The sequence below is a fragment of the Lethenteron reissneri genome, chromosome 29, assembly GCF_015708825.2.
Source record: "Lethenteron reissneri isolate LAM-NWPU_2019-01 chromosome 29, ASM1570882v1, whole genome shotgun sequence".
NCBI lineage: Eukaryota > Metazoa > Chordata > Hyperoartia > Petromyzontiformes > Petromyzontidae > Lethenteron > Lethenteron reissneri.
The window spans coordinates 11,897,593-11,918,740 of NC_083807.1; the positions used below are offsets into that span (position 1 = coordinate 11,897,593).

The 21,148-nt window shown below is 49.1% G+C and overlaps 1 protein-coding gene across 1 annotated transcript in view; it reads right to left on the minus strand.

The window, feature by feature from the left end:
• Positions 1-8,485: 8,485 nt before the first annotated feature.
• Positions 8,486-21,148, minus strand: part of LOC133349252 (arf-GAP with SH3 domain, ANK repeat and PH domain-containing protein 1-like) — a 90,425-nt gene continuing 77,762 nt past the window's right edge. Inside the window, 9 exon segments of the mRNA XM_061562595.1 lie at positions 8,486-12,979; positions 13,900-14,025; positions 14,507-14,680; positions 14,682-15,268; positions 17,125-17,207; positions 17,708-17,789; positions 18,506-18,691; positions 19,171-19,501; positions 20,275-20,382. Of these exon segments, the coding sequence (XP_061418579.1) occupies positions 12,905-12,979; positions 13,900-14,025; positions 14,507-14,680; positions 14,682-15,268; positions 17,125-17,207; positions 17,708-17,789; positions 18,506-18,691; positions 19,171-19,501; positions 20,275-20,382 (1,752 nt within the window). The 3' untranslated portion in view covers positions 8,486-12,904.

Genomic DNA, 21,148 nt, shown 5'->3' on the forward strand with positions numbered 1-21,148 from the left:
TTGCCCAAGATGGCCGCGCGGTTGTGACGTGTGTAGGGCGCCATGTTGGGTGAGGGTGGGAAAGGGGTGGCTGTGCCGTAGCCCCTGCCCAAGATGGCCGCGCGGTGTCACGCGGAGGGCGCCATGTTGGGTGAGGGTGGGGGAGACGAGGACCAACGCTTTAGGGGCCGTCCATAAATGACGTCACGCGATTTTGGACGATTTTGACCCCCCCCCCTCGTCACACGACGTCACAAAACTCTGCCTCCCCCCAAACCATAAAAAATGCTTCAAATCGCTTAAAACTATTGTCATTGTAGTGCGTATTTAATGTGGCGCTGCACTCTGATGCTGTAGGAGAAAACATTTATTAAAAAGTATATTTAATTAAGTAGAACGTGATTTAAAGCTTTCGTGACTGTAGGGATTCATATTCTTGGTTCTTTCGGTAAAGTCACGTAGAAGGGAAATAATAAAATAATATAAATATAAAACAATAAAAATTCTCACGACGTTTCGACTTCAACACAAGCCATCATCATCAAGTGTGAAATCCACAGAAAGATGTTTTTCTTTCTACGTGTTTATATTTATTTAAAGTTGCGCATTTTGATGTGACGTCACATTTATCAACCCTCCCCCCCTGTCTGACCCCCCCCCCCCCCCAGGTGCGTGATGTCATTTATGAACGGCCCCTTACTCTCCACCACATGTTATCTGTCGATTGACTGTGTAAGTATAAAACGATAGGATAACCTGAACTCTCAAGACTGGAAATGATACTCGGTGTTTATACTGGTAGGAACGAAGTGGACCAGACCACCAATAGATTAATGTGTCCGTCCGTCCATCCGTGTATCAACATCGCCTCCTACTGCAAACACTTAGCATGACCCTACAAAAACCTTTAGACTCAGTGACGCTATCCTGGTAGCAACATCGCCCCCTACTGCAAACACTTGGCATGACAAGTGTAACATTCCCTTATTCCCTTAGATAGCTTTTAATTAAAACTTTGAAATTAAATTTAAAAAACTCACAGCGCCATAAAGCCTACAGCTAGGCCTAAAGCCTAGAACTAGGCCTGAAACTCTCCCTTCGTATCGTACCCCCGCGTGTGTGAAAGGGAGTTATGTTTAACAATGTTACATTCCCTCATGTTTTTAAATAGAAACATTTACATTTAAAGCTTTTACATAAATCATTAAAACATTTAAATAAAAAATTAACTCACAGCACCCTAAAGCCTACAGCTAGGCCTAAAGCCTAGAACTAGGCCTCAATCTCTCCCTTCGTATCGTCCGATTTGGTGTAGCAACATCGCCCCCTACTGCAAACACTTGGCAGGACCCTACAAAAACCTTTTGACTCAGTGGGGCTTTCCTGGCTTAACAAGTGTAATAATAAACTTCGCTTCAAATTTACTTTACTGAAACGCAGCACGTTTTTTTAACACAGAGACAAGATACATTTATTAACACAGAGACAAGATACATTTAATCGCCTTATTTGTGCACGAAAAGCACGGCGCAAGGCCTAGTGCGGCAGGCTTTGCGAGGCCTACTGCGGAAAAGGTTTCGCGAGGCCTACTGCAGAGAAGGCTTCGCGAGGCCTACTGCAGAGAAGGCTTCGCGAGGCCTACTGCAGGGAAAGCTTCGTGAGGCCTAGTGCAGAAGGCTTCGCGAGGCCTACTGCAGGAGGCTTCGCGAGGCCTACTGCGACAGGCTTCACGAGGCCGTCCGTCTCTCTGACAAGATGGCCGCCCGCTCCCCCTGCGATCCGTGAACTAAATGAACTAAACAAGATGGCCGTCGCATCCGGCGCAGCCAATGACATCGCCTGTTGCAATCCTTGCTGTGGGCGCGCGAGTCAGTGGGGAGGGGGGTGTGGACGTCATCGCTCTGTGGGCTCGCGAGTCAGTGGGGAGGGGGGTGGTGACGTCATTGCTCCGTGGGCTCGCGAGTCAGTGGGGAGGGGGGTGTTGACGTCATTGCTCTGTGTGCGCGCGAGTCAGTGGGGAGGGGGGTGTGGACGTCATCGCTCACCCCCCATGCACAAATCATTTTCTTTTTAACTCCTCTATACCCGGTCGATATCCCTGTACCGGTATTAGTATTATTCCTACCAGCCCACCCCGCAGGGTCCTGTTACTGGTAGGAACGAAGTGGACCAGACCACCAATAGATTAATGTGTCCGTCCGTCCGTGTATCAACATCGCCCCCTACTGCAAACACTTGGCATGACCCTGTCCGACAAGATGGCCGCCCGCTCCCCCTGCGATCTGTCAACTAAACAAGATGGCCGTCGCTTCCGGCGCCTCACGGCGAAACTTTAAACTTCGCTTCAAATTTACTTTACTGAAACGCAGCATGTTTTTTTAACACAGAGACGAGATACATTTAATCGCCTTATTTGTGCACGAAAAGCGCGGCTTCGCGAGGCCTAGTGCAGAAGGCTTCACTAAGTCTACTGCAGAGAAGGTTTTGCGAGGCCTAGTGCGGCAGGCTTCGCGAGGCCTAGTGCAGAAGGCTTCGCTAAGTCTACTGCAGAGAAGGCTTCGCGAGGCCTAGTGCAGCAGGCTTCGCTAAGTCTACTGCAGAGAAGGCTTCGCGAGGCCTAGTGCAGAAGGCTTCGCTAAGTCTACTGCAGAGAAGGCTTCGCGAGGCCTAGTGCAGAAGGCTTCGCTAAGTCTACTGCAGAGGCTTCGCGAGGCCTAGTGCAGCAGGCTTCGCGAGGCCTAGTGCAGAGGGCTTCGCTAAGTCTACTGCAGAGAAGGCTTCGCGAGGCCTAGTGCAGAAGGCTTCGCTAAGTCTACTGCAGAGGCTTCGCGAGGCCTAGTGCAGCAGGCTTCGCGAGGCCTAGTGCAGAGGGCTTCGCTAAGTCTACTGCAGAGAAGGCTTCGCGAGGCCTAGTGCAGAAGGCTTCGCTAAGCGTTTCTTGTCAAAACAAACACTTAATTAACGTTACACTAGAATACAGTATTTTTTTCTTTAACTCCTCTATACCCGGTCGATATCCCTGTACCGGTACTAAGTATTATTCCTACCAGCCCACCCCGCAGGGTCCTGTTTTCACTCGTAGCAATCGCCCACCCCTGATTTCTATCAGCATTAAAGTCGTCATGAACCCACCTGTGAAATGTAATTATTTGATGTCTATTTTGTATTTCGCACAAACACTTATAAAAAAAATTCAAAGGTAATGACCACCCCAATGTTGGAGGTCCCAAAATACCAATAATGTTTACATCGGTGTAAGTTAGAAAATTAAACGTTTGACATTTCGGCCTCCCACATTTGGGAGAACAGAAACATCTAATTTTTTTTTGAAAATGTGTTGCATTATTTTGATTCAATACCCTTCGAAACATACAGATACAACACTTTGCAGACCTAGATAAATGTTTGGTGATTGATCGGTGAGTGGGTGCTGAGTATTTTTTAAATTTCGTGACTGCAGGAATTAATATTCTTTTGATTCTTTTGGTAAAAAGAAAAATAATAATAAAAAATAAAGTGAATAAAAAATAATATAAATAAAATAAAAACAAAAACCACGACGTTTCGATTGCAACATAAGCGGTTGTCATCAGGAGAAGGGGGGTTAGCCTCGAAAGGCAAACTGTTTATAAAGGTTTAGAGATGGGCGTAGCCAGGGTTGCGATTTCCGCATGGAAAATGCGGAAGGAGGGTTCAAATTTTCCCGCATTTTTGCTAAAGTCAACCGCAAACGGTGGAAAGACTACTCCTATGACCGCGCGCTTTTAACAACACGTTAATGCGTTCTATTGGAAAGGATACATCATGTACATGTGCTCGTAATCACGGCTCCGCATTTGAATAAAGTATGTGGTTCTTGTGCGGAAATGCGGAAATCATATATTCATTCCAATCAGTAACTCGAAGCCCTACGTGATGCTGGGCCTTGCATGTATCCTTTCCAATAGAACGCATTAACGTGTTGTTAAAAGCGCGCGGTCATAGGAGTAGTCTTTCCACCGTTTGCGGTTGACTTTAGCAAAAATGCGGGAAAATTTGAACCCTCCTTCCGCATTTTCCATGCGGAAATCGCAACCCTGGGCGTAGCCCAAGTGTGTCAGCAGCATGGGCGGGGCAGCTGATGTTAATGTAGGAGAAAGACAAGCAACTACACCAATCAAAGGGCCGCCAGGCAATCATTGCACCTTGTTCCACACACACTGCTGACGGTGAAGGTTGACAAGAAAACACAAATCAAGTCATGACCCAATGTGGTTGATGACATCGTTCCAATGATTGCTGAGTTCATAACCATCTTCTCTGTTGAAATTGTGTCTGTATATATGGATGGCTTCATGAACAAATCTTTGTTGATAGCCAGTAGGCTTGCAAAGTACCATCGTCTTAGAGAAATAGACTTCGTGTGAGCCAGCCACATTAAAATAATGATCAGCCACGACAGAAGTATTGGTCCTACCGTGTTTCAAATCTCCCTTGTGTTCACGAACACGGTCTGAGACATGTCGCTTAGTTTCCCCAATGTAACTGCTGCCACAGACAGACACAGCTTAGTTTGTAGACGCTGGGATATTGCATTTCAGGAATCTTGTCTTTCACAGATGGGATCAGATAACAAATTTGATGTACTGTGTTAAATCGGACCTGGATCGTGTGTTTGTTCATGATTTTGGAAATCTTTTTGGTTACTCCTGCTATGTATGGCTAGGTGATGGTTTTATTGGATCCTCAGATAGCTCTTTCCTCACGGTTGGGGGGATGGCTTTGCGGATTGTGTAGGAATATCTATTCGCCTTGAGAGCTTGGTGTCCGTGTTTGAGTTTACTGGTCAAGTGTTATTGAGCTCTATGGTGTAGCGTTTTGATGAGGGAATTCTTCTGGGATGGATGGTGGTGGGAATCAGGTTTTAGGTAGGCGTCAGTATGGGTTACTTTCCTGTAGAGAGAATGGCTCGTTGAGCCATCTGGTCTCTTTTCGATTAAAACATCCAAGAATGGTAGCATGCCATCCTTTTCTACCTCCATGGTGAATTTGATGGCTGGGTGTATGGAATTGATGTGGTTGAGGAATTGATTCAGAGCTGGTAGGCCATGTGGCCAGATGACGATCGTGTCATCTACATACCTCTTCCACAAAGACGGGCATAGAGTGGATGCCTGGATGGCGTCCATCTCAAAATTTTCCATGAAAACATTGGCTACAACCGGAGATAAGGGAGAACCCATTGGGTGACTTCAGTTTGTTTGTAGAATGTTCCTTTCCAGGTGAAGTATGTATTGGTGAGGCAGTGTCTCACCAGAGCATTTTGAGTTATCTCAATTGAAAAAGAGGGATGATATTGTCATCCTCAGCCGACAAGAGCAATGCCATGGTCATCATGGACAAAACCGTGTATCGTATCTATCGTAAACGGTCTTATCTAAATCAGTGTTTTTTTTTACCTTTTCTGCAGCCTTGCATCCCTTTGGTTCTAATTCGTATTTTTTATGTTAATAAATATAGGGTTTAATGAAACAAAGTACAGGGTGTTTTAAAAAGATGGACCCGATTTGAAATCGTTATCTCTGCAACCACGAACCGCCCATGAATGAAACTCTTACCACTTGAAAGGGCGGGGCATAGAGAGGGCGGGGCATAGAGTTTCAATTGATTACCGCTCGATGCCTATCCCAGCGCACAAACAGCCCCTAGCCTCAGTCATTCACAAGACACACTGCCTCAACGTTGTATAGGTCGCACGGGACACCAAGACTTGGCGCTACACGCTTGGCCCCCAAGATCCCCAGACATCATCACACCCTGCGACTTTTTCTGGTGGGGATATGTCAAAGACCGTGGTGTTTTTGTGCCACCATTAGCGACTAATCTGGATGACCTCAAAAACAGAATCACGGCAGCGGTGACTTCAGTGGAAGAAGACACTTTGAGAGGCGTTTGGGACGAATTCAACTATCGTCTCGATGTTGTCCGTACAGCAGGTGGAGGGCACATAGTGCATATATAAAATGGTTAGTAAAACTAGATAACTCATTAAACCGCTTGTAACTTTTCGTGTGATTGTAACATGTTGCCATCTTAAAATATAATGCTTTGAAATTGGTCCCATCTTTTTAAAACATCGTGTAAGTGTACTTACGTGCCGGCTCTTAACTTGTGTTTTATAGATTTACATTCGAAAACAATTCTGGGATGTCTCGCATTCCAGGTTAAGAGCAACTGTTCTAAATGAAGGCCAGGATGGGCAAGGCCAGGATGGGCAAAACCAGTTTTCTCCCCCCAATATGAATGATGTAGCTGTAATAAACGTGTCCCTAAGCTAACATAAATGACTAAGCAATGTAACTGCATACCTTCTAAAGAGCTCGCCTAAAACACAACTAACGCCCTTCCATTCCAGAAACTCAACTCTCCTAACGATCTCACTCTCTGTGCCATTTCGTCACTGTGATTGACAGCTGTCACGCGCCGACAAGCTCGCGACCCCTCCCTCCCTCCCATCCCCCGGGGTTGGAAGGGCAGGGGCGCCACCCCCCCTCAAACCAGCCCCCCCCTTCCAAACCAGCCCCCCCTTCCAAACCAGCCCCCCCAAACCAGCCCCCCTCCCTAAACCAGCCCCCCCAAACCAGCCCCCCTCAAAACCAGCCCCCCCCCCCACAAAACACCCCCCCCCACAAAACACCCCCCCAAACCAACCACCCCCCCCAAACCAACCACCCCCAAAACCAGCCCACCCTCCAAACCACCCCCCCCTCCCTAAAACCAGCCCCCCCCCCAAAACCAGCCGCCCCCCCTAAAACCAGCCCCCCCCCAAACCAGCCCCCCCCAAAACCAACCACCCCCCCAAACCAACCACCCCCCCAAACCAGCCCCCCCTCCCAAAACCAGCCCACCCTCCAAACCACCCCCCCTCCCTAAAACCAGCCCCCCCCCCAAAACCAGCCGCCCCCCCCAAAACCAGCCCCCCACTAAACCAGCCCCCCACTAAACCAGCCCCCCCCCCCAAAACCAGCCCCCCCCCACAAACCAGCTGCACCCCCAATGGGCACCCCGCCCCCCAATCGGCACACGCGGCCGCGTCACCCATCGCAGGCTCGGCGTGCCGGGACCCAGAATCGCACTCGGAATGTTTATTTGTAGTGGGGGAATCCGATGAGCTGCAAGTAGAGGGAAGGTAAACACATCACTTAAAATACACGTTTTGGGTTTACAGTAAACGCTTACATTTCCTGGAATGTGATCTATTTTCCCCCCGACGTCTGGCAATAAAACAACGACTAAACAATGGTAAAGGTCTTGGTGATTGTTTTGAAAAGGTCAGTTCCTCACTGTGCTATTGGTGGAAATTCCACGTGTCCATGACAGGAAATGGTACATCCGTAAGAGCAGCAGTGTCGACTTGGCACGGAGCAGTGCTTCTCATTGAGTTTAACTCATGGGCCAGGCATGCTCGGCTGAACATCATCATAACCATCAATTATCATCAACATCCATCAATATCACCACCACCAGCATAACATTCACCATTGTGATCATCATCACAAACTTTGCTATTCTTCTCACCACCATCTTCAGTGGCGGAGCGCGCTTGGCAGGCGCCCTCCGGCAAGGAATTAAATGGGGCCGCCCCCTGTACAAATTCTCTTCGGAGCGCGAGGTCTGGGCCACTCTGGTCCATTGGCCACGGATGCAGTTGCACCAAGACCGGAGCCATGGGGTCAACATGGGGGGGGGGGGGGTGGGGACCCAAATCTTCCAGGCGGGCTGGGGGTTCCCCTACCCCCCCCAGAAAAAAAAAATCTAAATTTGAAAACGAATTTCCTGCTATTTCCTGCCTAAAATATGAAAAAATTTACCAACACATGGGATAGACTTTTTTTATATTTTTAACAATAATGTCTAATAGTGTATTGTATTACCGTACATTGCTCTGTTTTTTCCTTTTTTTACCTTTTCTTGTTTCATTATATGTAATGGCAGAGATTAGGGATTTATAAAGTACAACCATAACCACATAAAAAGAAATCTACTTTATAGTAATATATTGGGGGGGGGGGGGGAATTTTGAGCATATTTTAATATATTGGAGAAGATGTGCCCCCCCCCCCAATATAAATGATAATTACGCCCTTGAGTTGCCCCGCCTGCACACTCGCCAGCGATAAATGTCTCTGGGTCCTATGCTAGTCTGTTAATCGCTTGCATTTGCTGTACCGAATGGTGTCGGTTTGCGGTGGAGATAGGGCTAATAAGACACATTTCTTGGGGCGATCACTTAAAATCAACACAGCGGCTGAAGTGGATGATAATTTTTTTTACCATTTTATCTGGCAACAAAACTGACACCTTTTTTATGAGTCATGTTTGCATTGACCACAATACCTGCGGTCAGAATGCAAACAAAAAACACAACTCTGATAATGTATGCACTGTCCTTGAAAGGAGGTTCCAATGGTGGCTGAAGTGGACTTCATCAAACTCGGAGACACCAAAACGAGACGAGAGGCACGGGCAGGACCTTGCATCGCAACATATGCTTCCTTTTAATGCATTTAATACAATGTACAAAGTTTGGCAGGATACAGGCATTAACATGCTTCACGCTAACCGTGCCCAACAACACACAGCATCCGCGGGGGGTTCGTGCCCCTCCCCGCCTCGCGACTGCATGGATTGTTCATTTACTGGCAATGTGTTCTCCGTGTCTTGAATAGTATTGCTTTTGCCCACACAGTGTAAACCATGGGCTTGCTTGCCACCAACAGAGCCCAAATACCTTGTACACACGAGGCAATTAAGCTGGCTGTGGTGTGTACACACACACACAAAGAGTTTTGATCAGGCGCCCAAAACATAAACGGACTTAGCTTATTAACGTAGAGGAAGAAGCGCTTTCAGCCTCTCTCAGTCAGCGGGATTGGGGACCGTGTAGTGATGATATTCATGGGACGAGCTTGACACTCAAGAGGTTAATTTAAATCGGGCACGGGACGCAGACACAAATGGCGTTGTATACACGACGTGGCAAGCTTGCAGGCGTCACAAATGCATTTACAAACCGACGTGCCAACCGAACGTGGGTTTGGCGTCTGGAACTGTCTCCACGACATGTTCAGCAAGTGTGTGCACGGTGCACACGTGTGCTGCCCAGGCTCTCTCCGCCTATTCTTAGAATGCTCAAGCACTGACGCAGTGCAGTCGGAAGAGGCGTTTGAATACAACACGTGCACACACGGGAGGTCTGACAGCAGCGTCCCACCGCGCTCCCAACTGTTGGGCCATCAAGTACAATAATAACCGAACGCAATGTACAGGTACTGTATCAATACCTCGGTTGGCTACGTACACGGCGCGAGAGAAGTTCAACATACATACGTACATTAATATTTCATTCATGTGCGGCGTGCGCCGTGATCATCGGAACACTTCCGCGCTGCGTTACGTACACGCGGGTCGACTCTGCGATCGATCCCAATCAACTCTCCACGGAGGGGAGGGATCAAACTAAACCGTGTGAGTGGGAACGGCTATGTATATGTATGCACACTAGACGACGACGAGACTTGGATTTTGAATATGTAAGTGCTGAGTGACAAGAGCTTACTCAAACTTCGATATGGGATTTTTTAAAACAATAAAGGAAATGGCTATGTACAAGGGGAAGGCATTAAATGTTATTTCATCGCGACGTGATGATGTTGATATGGATGGATGCACATGATAATGCAATGATAGTTCGTAAACGTAGCCAGAAGATGGGCCTGATAATTTGATCATGATATTGTGACAATTATAACAATGCCAATGGCATTTTTATTGAACAAAAAAAACTCGGTGACAATTACGGACAATGTCGTCGATGGTAAAAAGGTCGTAATTATTGGACCAAAAACAATATTGAAATGTACTAATTGACATTGTTTACAATGTGTTTTTTATTACAACAATTCAATGATAATTATGAGATAATGTGATGATAATGGGGGGAAATTAAAACGGAATAGGAATACGTTCAAACTATTCTAATGAAATTAATAGCTGGCATTAAAAATGTGTACATGTAAAAACACTAATAGTGGTGAAACGGTGACAGGCAGCTTAACAATTCAAAGTGCTCCGAGCTCCTTGACCTGTTGAATCTCAGACGAAAAACAAATTAGGCTCCGTAGGTTTGTCACGGTTTGTGCTGCCGTGTAGCGCTGATGTCTAGCGTTTCGTTCCACGTGGTGGATCTCTCCGATGCTAAGGAGCCACCCGGCACAGGAAGCTACGTGGAGCCGAACAAACATGCGGTACAACGTGGACACTCGAGGGCGGAAAACAATTTGGTTGAATTTTGTTAAAATTAATGATGCACAGCGCTCATCACTGGGTAGCTTCTCCACATCTTCTAATTCACAAAACCCCTCCTCGTACGTTTCAAACTGCAATTGACTTTTCAACAGCAAGTTATTGGGTAACTGCGAGATTTTTATACTCGGTCACAAAGTCAACATACATTTAAAATTGACATAAACATAATTACAACAGACGAGACAATGTAAGAGCTGTTAAATCTCCGATAGGCAATGCGTGCAGTGCAATGAAGGATCAGCCCCATGTTCCATCTCCTGCACCTCCGTTTAGCACGGTGCAAAACAAGTTCAACATACATACACATTTCACTCGAGGACTCTTCAACTGCATTTTATGGAGGGCCAAAAAATGTTGCGTCTGCTGTGGATCACATGACCTTATGTCATGTATACACTCGGGATAAAGTCACATGGCGTCGTGATATTATAACGTCTGTGCATGTGACCACAAATCTATACCTCCTATCTCCAAGTCGCATACCTCTCGTGAACCTCGCTTTCAGTACATGAATCTTAATCTCTTTAGGTCTCGGTGAGTCAACATCTCTCGGCAGGCCACAGTTCAGTGGACCACTTGTAAGAGCCTTTGCGGATCAGGTCTGACCCACGGGGCTGCCAGTTGAAGAACCTACGCTACTCCATGTTCATTCACTCGAACGATCACACACGTGATGGGGCTCGCAAAGTTTCTTCCCAACGATGGATTCATTAGTTACGTGACTAACGGCGGAGCCCCATGGCAGTGATAATCAAATGGCTACGACGTTGTGGCTATGGCGACGCCCCTAGGCAGCACTTTGTTTTTATTTTTGCAAAGAGATTGCTGGGAGGTGGGTGGTCGGGGCGGGATTCAAGTCTTCTGGAGGAGGGTTATGAAAACTGGGTTTAACGTAAGCGATTAAACCCCGGTTGTAAATACTAAAGCAAAAAACCATGGTGGCGTCTCCCACAATTAATTGTGCTTTGTGCCCCCATCACTTTCATTGAGCCCTCAAGTGTTGAGATGCCAGTGTGATGGGGCAAGGGTCAGCAAGGGTACGATCACAACTAAGGAGGCTCGTGGGAGGCATTGCAGGAAAGAGATTACAAATGATCACCCATACGTATGCATTGCATTGTTTTTACCTTATAATCATTATTGTTCTTCTATAATTCACATTGAACGTGGAAACAAGGCGATTGACTGGGAAAGCTTGGCCACCCCCCAAGTCTTACTGCGACGCGGATACAACAGGCGAGTTTCGGTGACCAGCCAAAACTGGAGTCAAAGGCAGCATCTGCAGCGGGTTGCAAATGGAAAGGCCGTTTCTATTTACACAGCATATACACCTGTACATATACACGCCAGGCCCGTGGTTAAAGCGAACCTCTAGACGGCGTCTTTGATCGACTTTGCGGTCTTTGCTGCTTCATCATCGCGCAGCCAGATTGGTCATGCAACCTTTCTCGTTTAAATGCACACGGCTCTTCATAATCTTCGTGGTGGCGCAGTTATACGCACACTGCCATCGGAGTTGGATTCCCAGCTCACGGCTATCGTCAGTAACTATGGACCATGCGGTAAACCACTGTCTGCGCTCTTTCAAAAGAAGCCCTCTCGTGGCTTGCAAGATCGACAATGGCATTCAGCCCCCTGAATATGTTGCCATACGCAAGAAGAGTAGTAACGAGTGATAATCTCAACCGGTCCTGGGTCATCCCTTTTCACCAGCCAGCACTTACCAGCATGGTGAAGTATGGTCAAACAACCTCCATGAGCGACACAGCGATAGGAAGCATTCAAACAGCAGTGGAACGAAAAGGGCAGTAAATTATTAAACGTATCAGCTATAAATCGTGGTGGAACATGCTGGAACCATCTAGGCCTCACGTGCATTTGGAGAGTGCCGTTAGGAAGGGAACCGTGCAGAAGTGCTGTGGGAATGAGAACATGCACCACATGGGCATGCAGGAATTGGAATAAAAACCCATGAAAATGGATGGGAATTGAGCAAAGGGATTGGACGGGAGGAACATTGGGTATTTGTGTGCACGTAAGTACGTGTGCGTGTGAGTGCGCATGTTACGATGTGTATGCATGTTATTATTTACGTGCACCTCTGTGTGTGCATGGCACGTGTGTCTTTGTTAGTATGTGGATGTATGGTGAAATATAGACGCGTCTTTGTGTATGTGCACCTGGCCTGGCACAAGTGCCGTGGTGACGTCACCGCCACTTAGTAGCGAATGGTGGCTGTTGTTGTGGTAGTATTTGTGGTGTGTGTGTGCGCGACAGGCTTACAGAGCAGGATGGGACAATGTTTGTTGGGAAGGGTACTTGGGGGTAGGGTCAATGTTAAAGGGACAAGACAGGACTGGATGGAATTTGAATTTAATTCCCATGTCACTTCCTCATGTGAGAGCACATGTGGAAAGATTAATATTGTTTGCACTCGTTTGTGTTATTATTCGTAGGTACGCTGGTTGAAGTCTTGCTGTGTGCTCGTGTGTTTGTGGCCCTTGCGTGTGCGGGCGAGCGTGTCCCCTGAATCTAAGACCAGCTACGATTCAGACGGACGTGAGATCCTGCTGCGCTGTCAGTCCGAGAGGATGTGGACGAAGGACACGGGGAAGACGCCCGTTCTCTCCGGCTCACCCTCCACGTGGCCGATCTGGCGATACAGAATCAGTCGGTCACGATCCAGCACAGCACCACAGCGACTTGACGTGCGGTGAACAAACGTTCGTCTCGTTTGGGTCAAAATGGAACGGGCGAAGCAGCCTCATGGCTAAATGGATTTCAGCTGTAGCTATGGGAAAGCGTGGAGGAGTAACACACAAGTGACCTCATGGGTTCAGTGGGATCTATAGATATCGCTTTGGCACCACCTCATACGATCATCCAACAACACGGGCTGGATCTGCTGGCTTCAGCTATGGCCAAATATCCGGACTGCGCCCGAGACCTTCGAATCTAAGCATGTTTTAGCCCTGGATAGCACTTGAATGGGTGACCACCAAGCACAAAATACAGGTGTAAGAAGGGATGTCGTGGGCAGCAGAGGACGGTGCAGAAAAGTTCATTGCTCAGCACACATTCACCAACCCACACTAACCAGCGTGGCGAAGTGTGGTCAAATATCCTTCACTGCCCGCATTGGGTGGGAGGCCCTCATCCAGCAATGGATTAATAAAACGGGCTCTACACGTACACTGGCTTTGGCAGAGACGGCTTACAGGCTGTGGTGCTCTCCGCTCTAATTTCATAGCGACGCAGCTCTTGCTCTGGTGGAGACACTGCATCAACAAGCGATGGCTGTGGTTTCTGCCAGGCCATACAGAAATATAAGAATTCCTGCTCGAGTAAAAATAGATTTCTGCAGGCCTGGGCAGCACCCACGTGACTCCCTCCCTTCCTCCCCATTTCATCAGCACAGCGATAAAACAAATACAGCGTTTCTTATCCTAAGGGGTCTTTAGAATGGGAGCTTTGAGGCAGAATAGCTGGCGTGGCCTGAATCATACAGCCCCAACTGGGACATGTGGTAGCTCCAGCCGTGTGCAGGAGAAGAGAGGAGGTGGATTTACGCACCCACCAATCCGCATCCTCCTCTTCCACCACGAGCAGCACCTCGCCCTCGTGGAAGGTCAGCTCGTCGGGGTGGTCGGCTGTGCAGTCGTAGATGGCCTTCACGCGCCGCTTCTTCGTCTTCACTCGCTGTGGGGCGACGGCCGCGGAGGGCGGGGGTGAGAGGTCAATTGCGTGAGAGCATGGTGGGGTGAGAGGTCAATTGTGTGAGAGCATGGTGGGGTGAGAGGTCAATTGTGTGAGAGCATGGTGGCGTGAGAGGTCAATTGTGTGAGAGCATGGTGGGGTGAGAGGCGTTTCTCTTTTGGCTAGTGGAACAAACGAGGCGGAATGAGTCAGGCACAAAATACGAGACGGACAATGAGACTTTAAAAATAATGCAACAAAAAAGTACAACGCAGACTAAATTGACAAGTTGTGAAAATCTATCGATTTACTGTGTGTGGGTGGAACCTTTACATGCCCAGTACAGAGCAGAACGTAAGTAACGAAGTAGCAGAGCACAGGGGCACAACGCGGCAGGGCGAGGCCCACACAGCACACAGCCAGCACACAGCCAGCACACAGCCAGCACACAGCCAGCACACACGACGCTGGATAAACTCAGTACCTGCACGGTCTTGCGCGGCAGAGGAAGTGGCGCCGGCGAGGAGGGCGACAGCTGCTCCTCCATCGCCTGCACCTCCTCCGTGGATCCCGACACGCGCTTGCTGTGCTGCTGCCGCTGCAGCGGCGGTGGCGGCGGCGGCATCTGCGGTCGCATCGGAGGATCGGGGCCACGGGAAAATCCTGTTCGCCGCCCTCTCAGACTCGGTGCTCCACCGGCTCGGTTTGGCCGACTGCTCGGGGGCTCGGGGCCGGACCGGCGTGAGTTCGGCGAGCTGCGGCTTGGTCGCCGGATCTGGCAGCTGAGGCTTGGGCGCCAACGCGAGCGGCTGCGGCCTGAGGCTCTGGTCCGCAGCGTGCGGCTTACTTCTCTGATCCGGAAGCTGGGGCTTGGTTCCAGGATCCGGAGTCTGCGGCTTGCTCGGAGGAAGTTCTGGCATCTGCAGTCTGGCCCGGTTCTCGGAGGCCTGAGGTTTGGCTCCAGGGAGATCCGGGAGGTGAGGCTTCGTACCAGGGTCGGGCGGAATCAGTTTGGGCATGGGGTGATTCATAGACTGTGGCTTCGTCCCAGGATCTGGAGCCAGCGGTTTGTGTCCAGGGTGGTCCGGCAGCTGAGGCTTGGCTCCCAGGCGTTCCAGCGGTGGGGTGCGGCTCGCGGTGCCGGGGAGCACGGGCCTGGCGGCCGGGTTGACAGGCGGCGGCTGCTGCTGCTGCTGCTGCGACAGGGACTCGGTGCTCCCCGTTGTCTCTGACCTCCTCCTCAGCGCTGCACAGAACATGAGCACGTAACAGCACGTACAGCCCCTTGTCATTCCGCTGCTGGGCGAGGGCCTCCCCACGTAGTGTGTGTCATGAGAGGTGAGTTGCCCATGCTTCACCACACTGGTGCTTGTGGGTTGGTGAACGTGGGGTATAATACGGAACGATTTTTGATTTTGCTGCATTTCCCTCTGCTGCTCACAATGCCTACAACACCTGTTTTTTGTGTGCATGGTGCTTGCCCACTCAAGCATTATTCAGGCTTAATCCTGCTTAGCTTACAATATCCAATAGAATCAGCCACCTGTGATTATAAACCAGGCTCTCAAGAATAGCTACAGGCTTAGGAGCGGCCTGGAAGCATATAATTAAATAAAACATTACATTTCCTTATAGGGGAAACACATACTAATTAACTGATTACTAACGTAGCATATAATTACAATAACACACATTACAACTAATTACTAATCATAATAAGTAACTTATTACTAATCTATTATATAATTACAATACCTCCCCCCCCTCCGCCTCAAATCACTGCACCTGAATTAGTTAAATGATGACGTCACCCTGCTGCTGCTCTATTTAAGACCGGGAGCAAGTGGAGGGCTTCACCATTCTGGCAAATTGCCCGATGATGCTGGATGTAGTTACCAGCGAAACGTCGTACTCAAAAATTGTAAATGTTGTGGATTCACTCTTCAACACACTGGTGGGCTAAAGTAGTGAACTATTTGTCTTTTTGTCAACGTGACACTTTTTTAACGGATTGGCCGTGTCGGGTGGTGGAGGGTTACGACACATTTATAAATAACGCGATCTAACCCAAAAACGTATATTATCAATAATATAGGTCGCGAAAGCCTAGGTGATAAATATCATTGTGTTTTTTGTTTTAAGGGGCTTAGTCCAGCTCCGAGGTGTAAAACATGTTTGTTTGATTTAGATGCGATGAGCATCGTGCAGGGCATTTAAAAGACGGACCGATAGTACGGATAAAAAAAGCCTGATAATTCGAGCCATAGTTCTGTGATCGTATTTTGGGGCTTCTCGGAAAAACAAGAGCAATGCTAGGGGCAGGAATCCCAATTGATAAAGTATTTGTCTCATGATGTGATACCGATAGCGTTAAACTTAAAAACTAAACTATTTTTTATTTTACCAGGTAAGGTCAGAAGCAACATGGCCACAAATTAAGTGGCTGATTGTGAAATTTCTAGCAGCCAAATACTCTAGGTGCATGTTTTTAAACGCGGAGGGAAAAACCGGAGAACCCGGAGAAAAATCCACAGTGTATAACTGGGAGAGAATGGCCAAAACCACGCCCTGTTGTAATGGGACACATGTTCTTTCTGGTTTTCAGTTTCAGTTTCATTTATCTGGTATAGCCCTGTGAGCCATTCGGCTCTTGAATCGGGTGCAACCGCAACAAACAACATGAACAAGTAAACATCTTAAAGTGACGACGCGCAACAGAAATATCCAGGAAAAAACAGCAAAGTCTTCCAGAAATATCAACGCTGTGTGCAAAAATCCCAGTGGGATGCAAGTCAAACAATAACAACCATAAGACAATTTAGATTAAAGTTATCAGTCTAACTCTGTACAACAACAAACAAATATGGCTAATGCAAAAGTTTTCGAAATCACCAAAATAAAGCTATAAAAACAACGTACAGTGATCATAGGAACTGCTGATTCAAATTTAACAAAAAACGATATACATGTACGACGAAACTTTGCAGCCATAGCTTGCAGCATGAGTCACTGGTGAGAGACCGGAGCGTTAAGCCAAGAAATTGTTCCATCGCTAGATTGTGGTGCGTCAGCTTGCTGGCATACAGCAAATGTTGTCACTACCTGAGGCGGAAGGAGGCGTCTTGGGCAGGACACGCAGGCCGTGGATGGTTGGCCGTTTCCCAGCTTGCAGCTTGTTGTCAGGGCTGTCCACGGGAACACGCGATTCACTCATCGTCAAGCCGAACCTGAATGACCCTAACTAATCCCATTGCCTAAGCACAACTTACAAAACAAATAAAAACATTCGTCAATAACACTGCCTTAAATGAAAACAAAATATATAACACGTGACATTTTGGGCAATGGTCCTTCTTTATAGCACACAGAGAGAGGAGATGATGATGGTCGAGATCAATAAAAGAGTGGCAGCCAAAGCAGGGAACACACCCAAGGTAATGTCCACTGAGGAGATAGAGCGATGAAATCGGCTCGTGTGCAGAATCAAGACCGCGGGACCATGAGGGATGGAGACAGCCTTGGGGAGGCCTTCATCCAGCAGCGGATAGATTATGGCGAACGTGAAGATAACGGGGTTCTTGTTCAGACATCGGGTGCACGTCGCTAAATATTCACGGGGGCTCTTTCTTCTTGTGCGTGGCAGTGTTAACCGATCCGGTGTTCGGGGGGGGGGGGGGGGGCTCACCTTGGCTGCCGATTGCCGATGTCGCAAAGTGCCGCTGGCTTGGCCACGGGAGGGGGCGGAGGCGGTGAGCTTTCGTTGGACCCTGGAACGAGAGGAGGCCGAGACACTGCGTCTCACCCCGTTCACCAGTACAAAACCCACAGCCGGCAAAGACCACGGCCGCACAGACAACCGCCGGTTGTGTTGCCGTCGTGGTGCGCGCCTGTAGCCCAGGAAAGTGGGGGCGGGTTTGGTGGACACCCTCCTGAAGGGCAGCAAGTAGTAAGCACACTTTTGGGTATTATTATATTATTGCAAGTTGTTGAGATTCGGTGACTGCTTTAGTGTTAAAATATGGTGCTGTATTTTTAGGATAGCGTGTTTATAATATCATTGTATGTAGATATCCACATTTATTTAATATTTATTTTCTTCTGCAGATTTTATTGAAAATTCAATATTTGATATCTCAAAAACCTGAGGTGATAGACAAAAACTGATGCCAGATTTGGAATCAGCACCCCAAAATTACCTTACAACCGTTGGAATACCTTATGCCAGAAAAAGTGTGTTGACCAGTGTTATCTAACTTCCACATCTCAACATCGCCCCCTTCTGTGCAACTCCTGGCACACTCAACTCGTCCGTGACTACACTCGTCGTAGATATAACAAATGCCAACGAATGCCAGATGCGGCTAACGATCCGAGCCGATTCTGCGCTCGCCGCACAGACCACAGACCACAGGGGTCGGTCGCGGGAGGGAAACGCGGCCCGGGGTCTCCGCGCGAGCCTCTCGGCCCGGCCCGGGGCCCTCACCGCGCAGCACCGAGGAGCCGCGCACGGGCGGCGTGGGCGGCATCACCCCCGGCGGCTCCGACAGGGTCCGCTTGTGCCCCGAGCCGGGGCTGCTGGCGGGCGGGGGAGGAGGCGGCTTTTTCCGCGACATCGAGTTGCAGCTGCCCGCCACCATGTTAGCGGCGAGGCCGGGGAGGCCCGGCACGGCTGCACGCCCGGAAAGCAGCGCAACGGAGAGTAAGAGGCACCCGACCCAGCGACACCGCACGGCACCCAAGCGTCAGGGAGTCCACAGAGACGGGTGACCGGATGAGTCGCAGCGGGGGTGATGGTAAATCAGGAATAGCGGTGCTCAGTCGGTGGGGTTTTTTTTTTGTATTAATCGCCCACTTGGATGTAAAAATCGTCTCCTATCCCATCACTGGCGAGATCACCAATCAATCGTTAGGCTCACTCATTCAATCAATTAGTGATAACACCACTGACGGGACCGCTCTTTTGATCGCTGAAAGCGCCACAAATTGAACCACCGGTTATAAAAACATTAAGCGAGTATCCCAGACAGAACCGCTGTTAGGAAACACTAAGAGCATAATTTACAAGCACCGCCGTCAAGACAAATAAAAGAAACGCGCATTATCGAACCATTTCCCTGCCTCTTTTCCTGACGCTGTTGCATCACTCACGTGGGCCCTTGATAGCGCTGCCCACGATGCGAGGAGGTAGCGGAGGTGCCGTGCAGACGTCCGTCTGCTGCCCGCCGTTACTGTAATCCGTCCCAGCAGCAGCAGCCGACGCCGCCGCCGCAGCCGCCGCCGCGGCCGCCACCTCGGCCGCCACCCGCTTGGTGGCGCCGGCGAGCGTGGAGAGCTGCCGCGACGCCGGGTCGACCCCGTGCAGCGGCGGGGCGCGCCGCTCGCGCGTCGAGCCGGGCCGCTCGCGGCTCAGGTGCTGCTGCGATGGGCAGTGGTAGCAGCTGACGGGGCGGGCGCCGCGCTCGCGCCGCACGGGGCTCACCTGCGAGCGACGCGTGGCATCGAGCGCGAGTTACGCAACGAGACACACCCCCCCCCCACCACCAGCTCCCCGTGTAGCCTTTAGCAGACTTGTGAGCGCGGTTGGCGAGCGACTATCAAGGCCGCCGCGGTGCACGTAGAGGTGGTGCGGCCAGCGCTATGCTTGGCTGCCTTTGTCTCCCCAGTGGCGATTTTTACACCACCCGCACCAGGTGCTCATTTAAGCCTCAATTGATAGACGGGAGACCCAGGACCAGTTTAGACATTTCTGACTGACGTTGGCCGGGAGTTGCAACTCGGGTCGCCGGGTTCATAGCACCGTGCACTAAGCACTCGACCACTGCTGCCCATAGGTGTTACATAAGTGCGTGCAAGTTACACGAGACAAAGATCCCCCATATAGTCTTAACAGACTGTTGGGGCAAGTACTGATAGCGAGCACCTTTGAAGGCCGGCGCGACACACGAGGGGGTGGGTGACCAGCACCATGCCCGACCGCCTTTGTCTCCCTAGTGGCGATGTTTACACACTGCACCAGGTATTCATTTGAGGTGGAGTCGATCTAGGAGAAACCCAGAACCGGTTCAGATAATCGTCACTGGTGTTGGTCATGAGCAGACATCGAACTCGGGTCTCCGGGTTCGTAGCGTAGCGTGCTACCGCTACAGCGAGTTACACACCCACACATTCACACACTGCAGAACGAGTGCCGAGAGACAATCTGAGTGAACAGCGATGCAACAACAACTGGCGGTCTCGCACGGCAGGTGTCACCTTCTCATCTGGGTCGTCGTCACTCTCATCAAAGTCATCCTGCTGCAGGTTCCAGTTGTATTCCACGTGCACCCGGGTGCCGAAGATCCCTGCGATCGCCTGCTCCAGCTGCGAGCGGCACAGCAGAGACAGACATCTCAGTATCAGGGACAACGCCGCACAATGGGATACACACAGCACCTGCTTTAAAGTACGATGATGCTGTGTTAGACTGGGATGAATCAACATACAGGCTGCAGGGTACTGCTTTGTTTTTTGTTTAATTCATGATGAAGCCAATGACTGACCACTTCCAGCTGCCTCACTTCGTCTCACTTAATATCAAGGCCTGAACACAAAAACTCAAAACATTAGTTGAGAACGTTGGATTAAAAGGAAATATATATTTGATAATCGACACTTCAGGGCAATGGCCCTTCTTCATAGCACATAAATGATTTATTCAATGATAAATAATTATAGAAGAGCCTTTGCTTGACATGTCACCAATTATATATTTTTCCTCATAAGGTTCACAGAGTTACTTACAAATGTGTTGAGTTTTTGTTGTTGTTGTTATGCTTGTTTGTGTGCACCCCTGCCAACGCAGTATCACCACCAAACAATGCGTTTGGCTTCCATCTATTAGTGCCTCATTGAGTCCACAATTCCTCACCTCTGCATGATTTCTCTCATTGTCTTTCAAATAAAATCCTACATCTTCTGCACAATGGAACAAAGACGGTCACTGCATCGCGCGCGCTTTCAGATGCGCTTCTGCGGCCGTCTGGAATGCTCTTCCTTCCGATATTAGGAAGCCACTGGAGCTATTCACTTTGAGATCTAGATTGAAAACGAATTTATTTACAACTGCTTCTTGTGTTTAGTTTGTTGT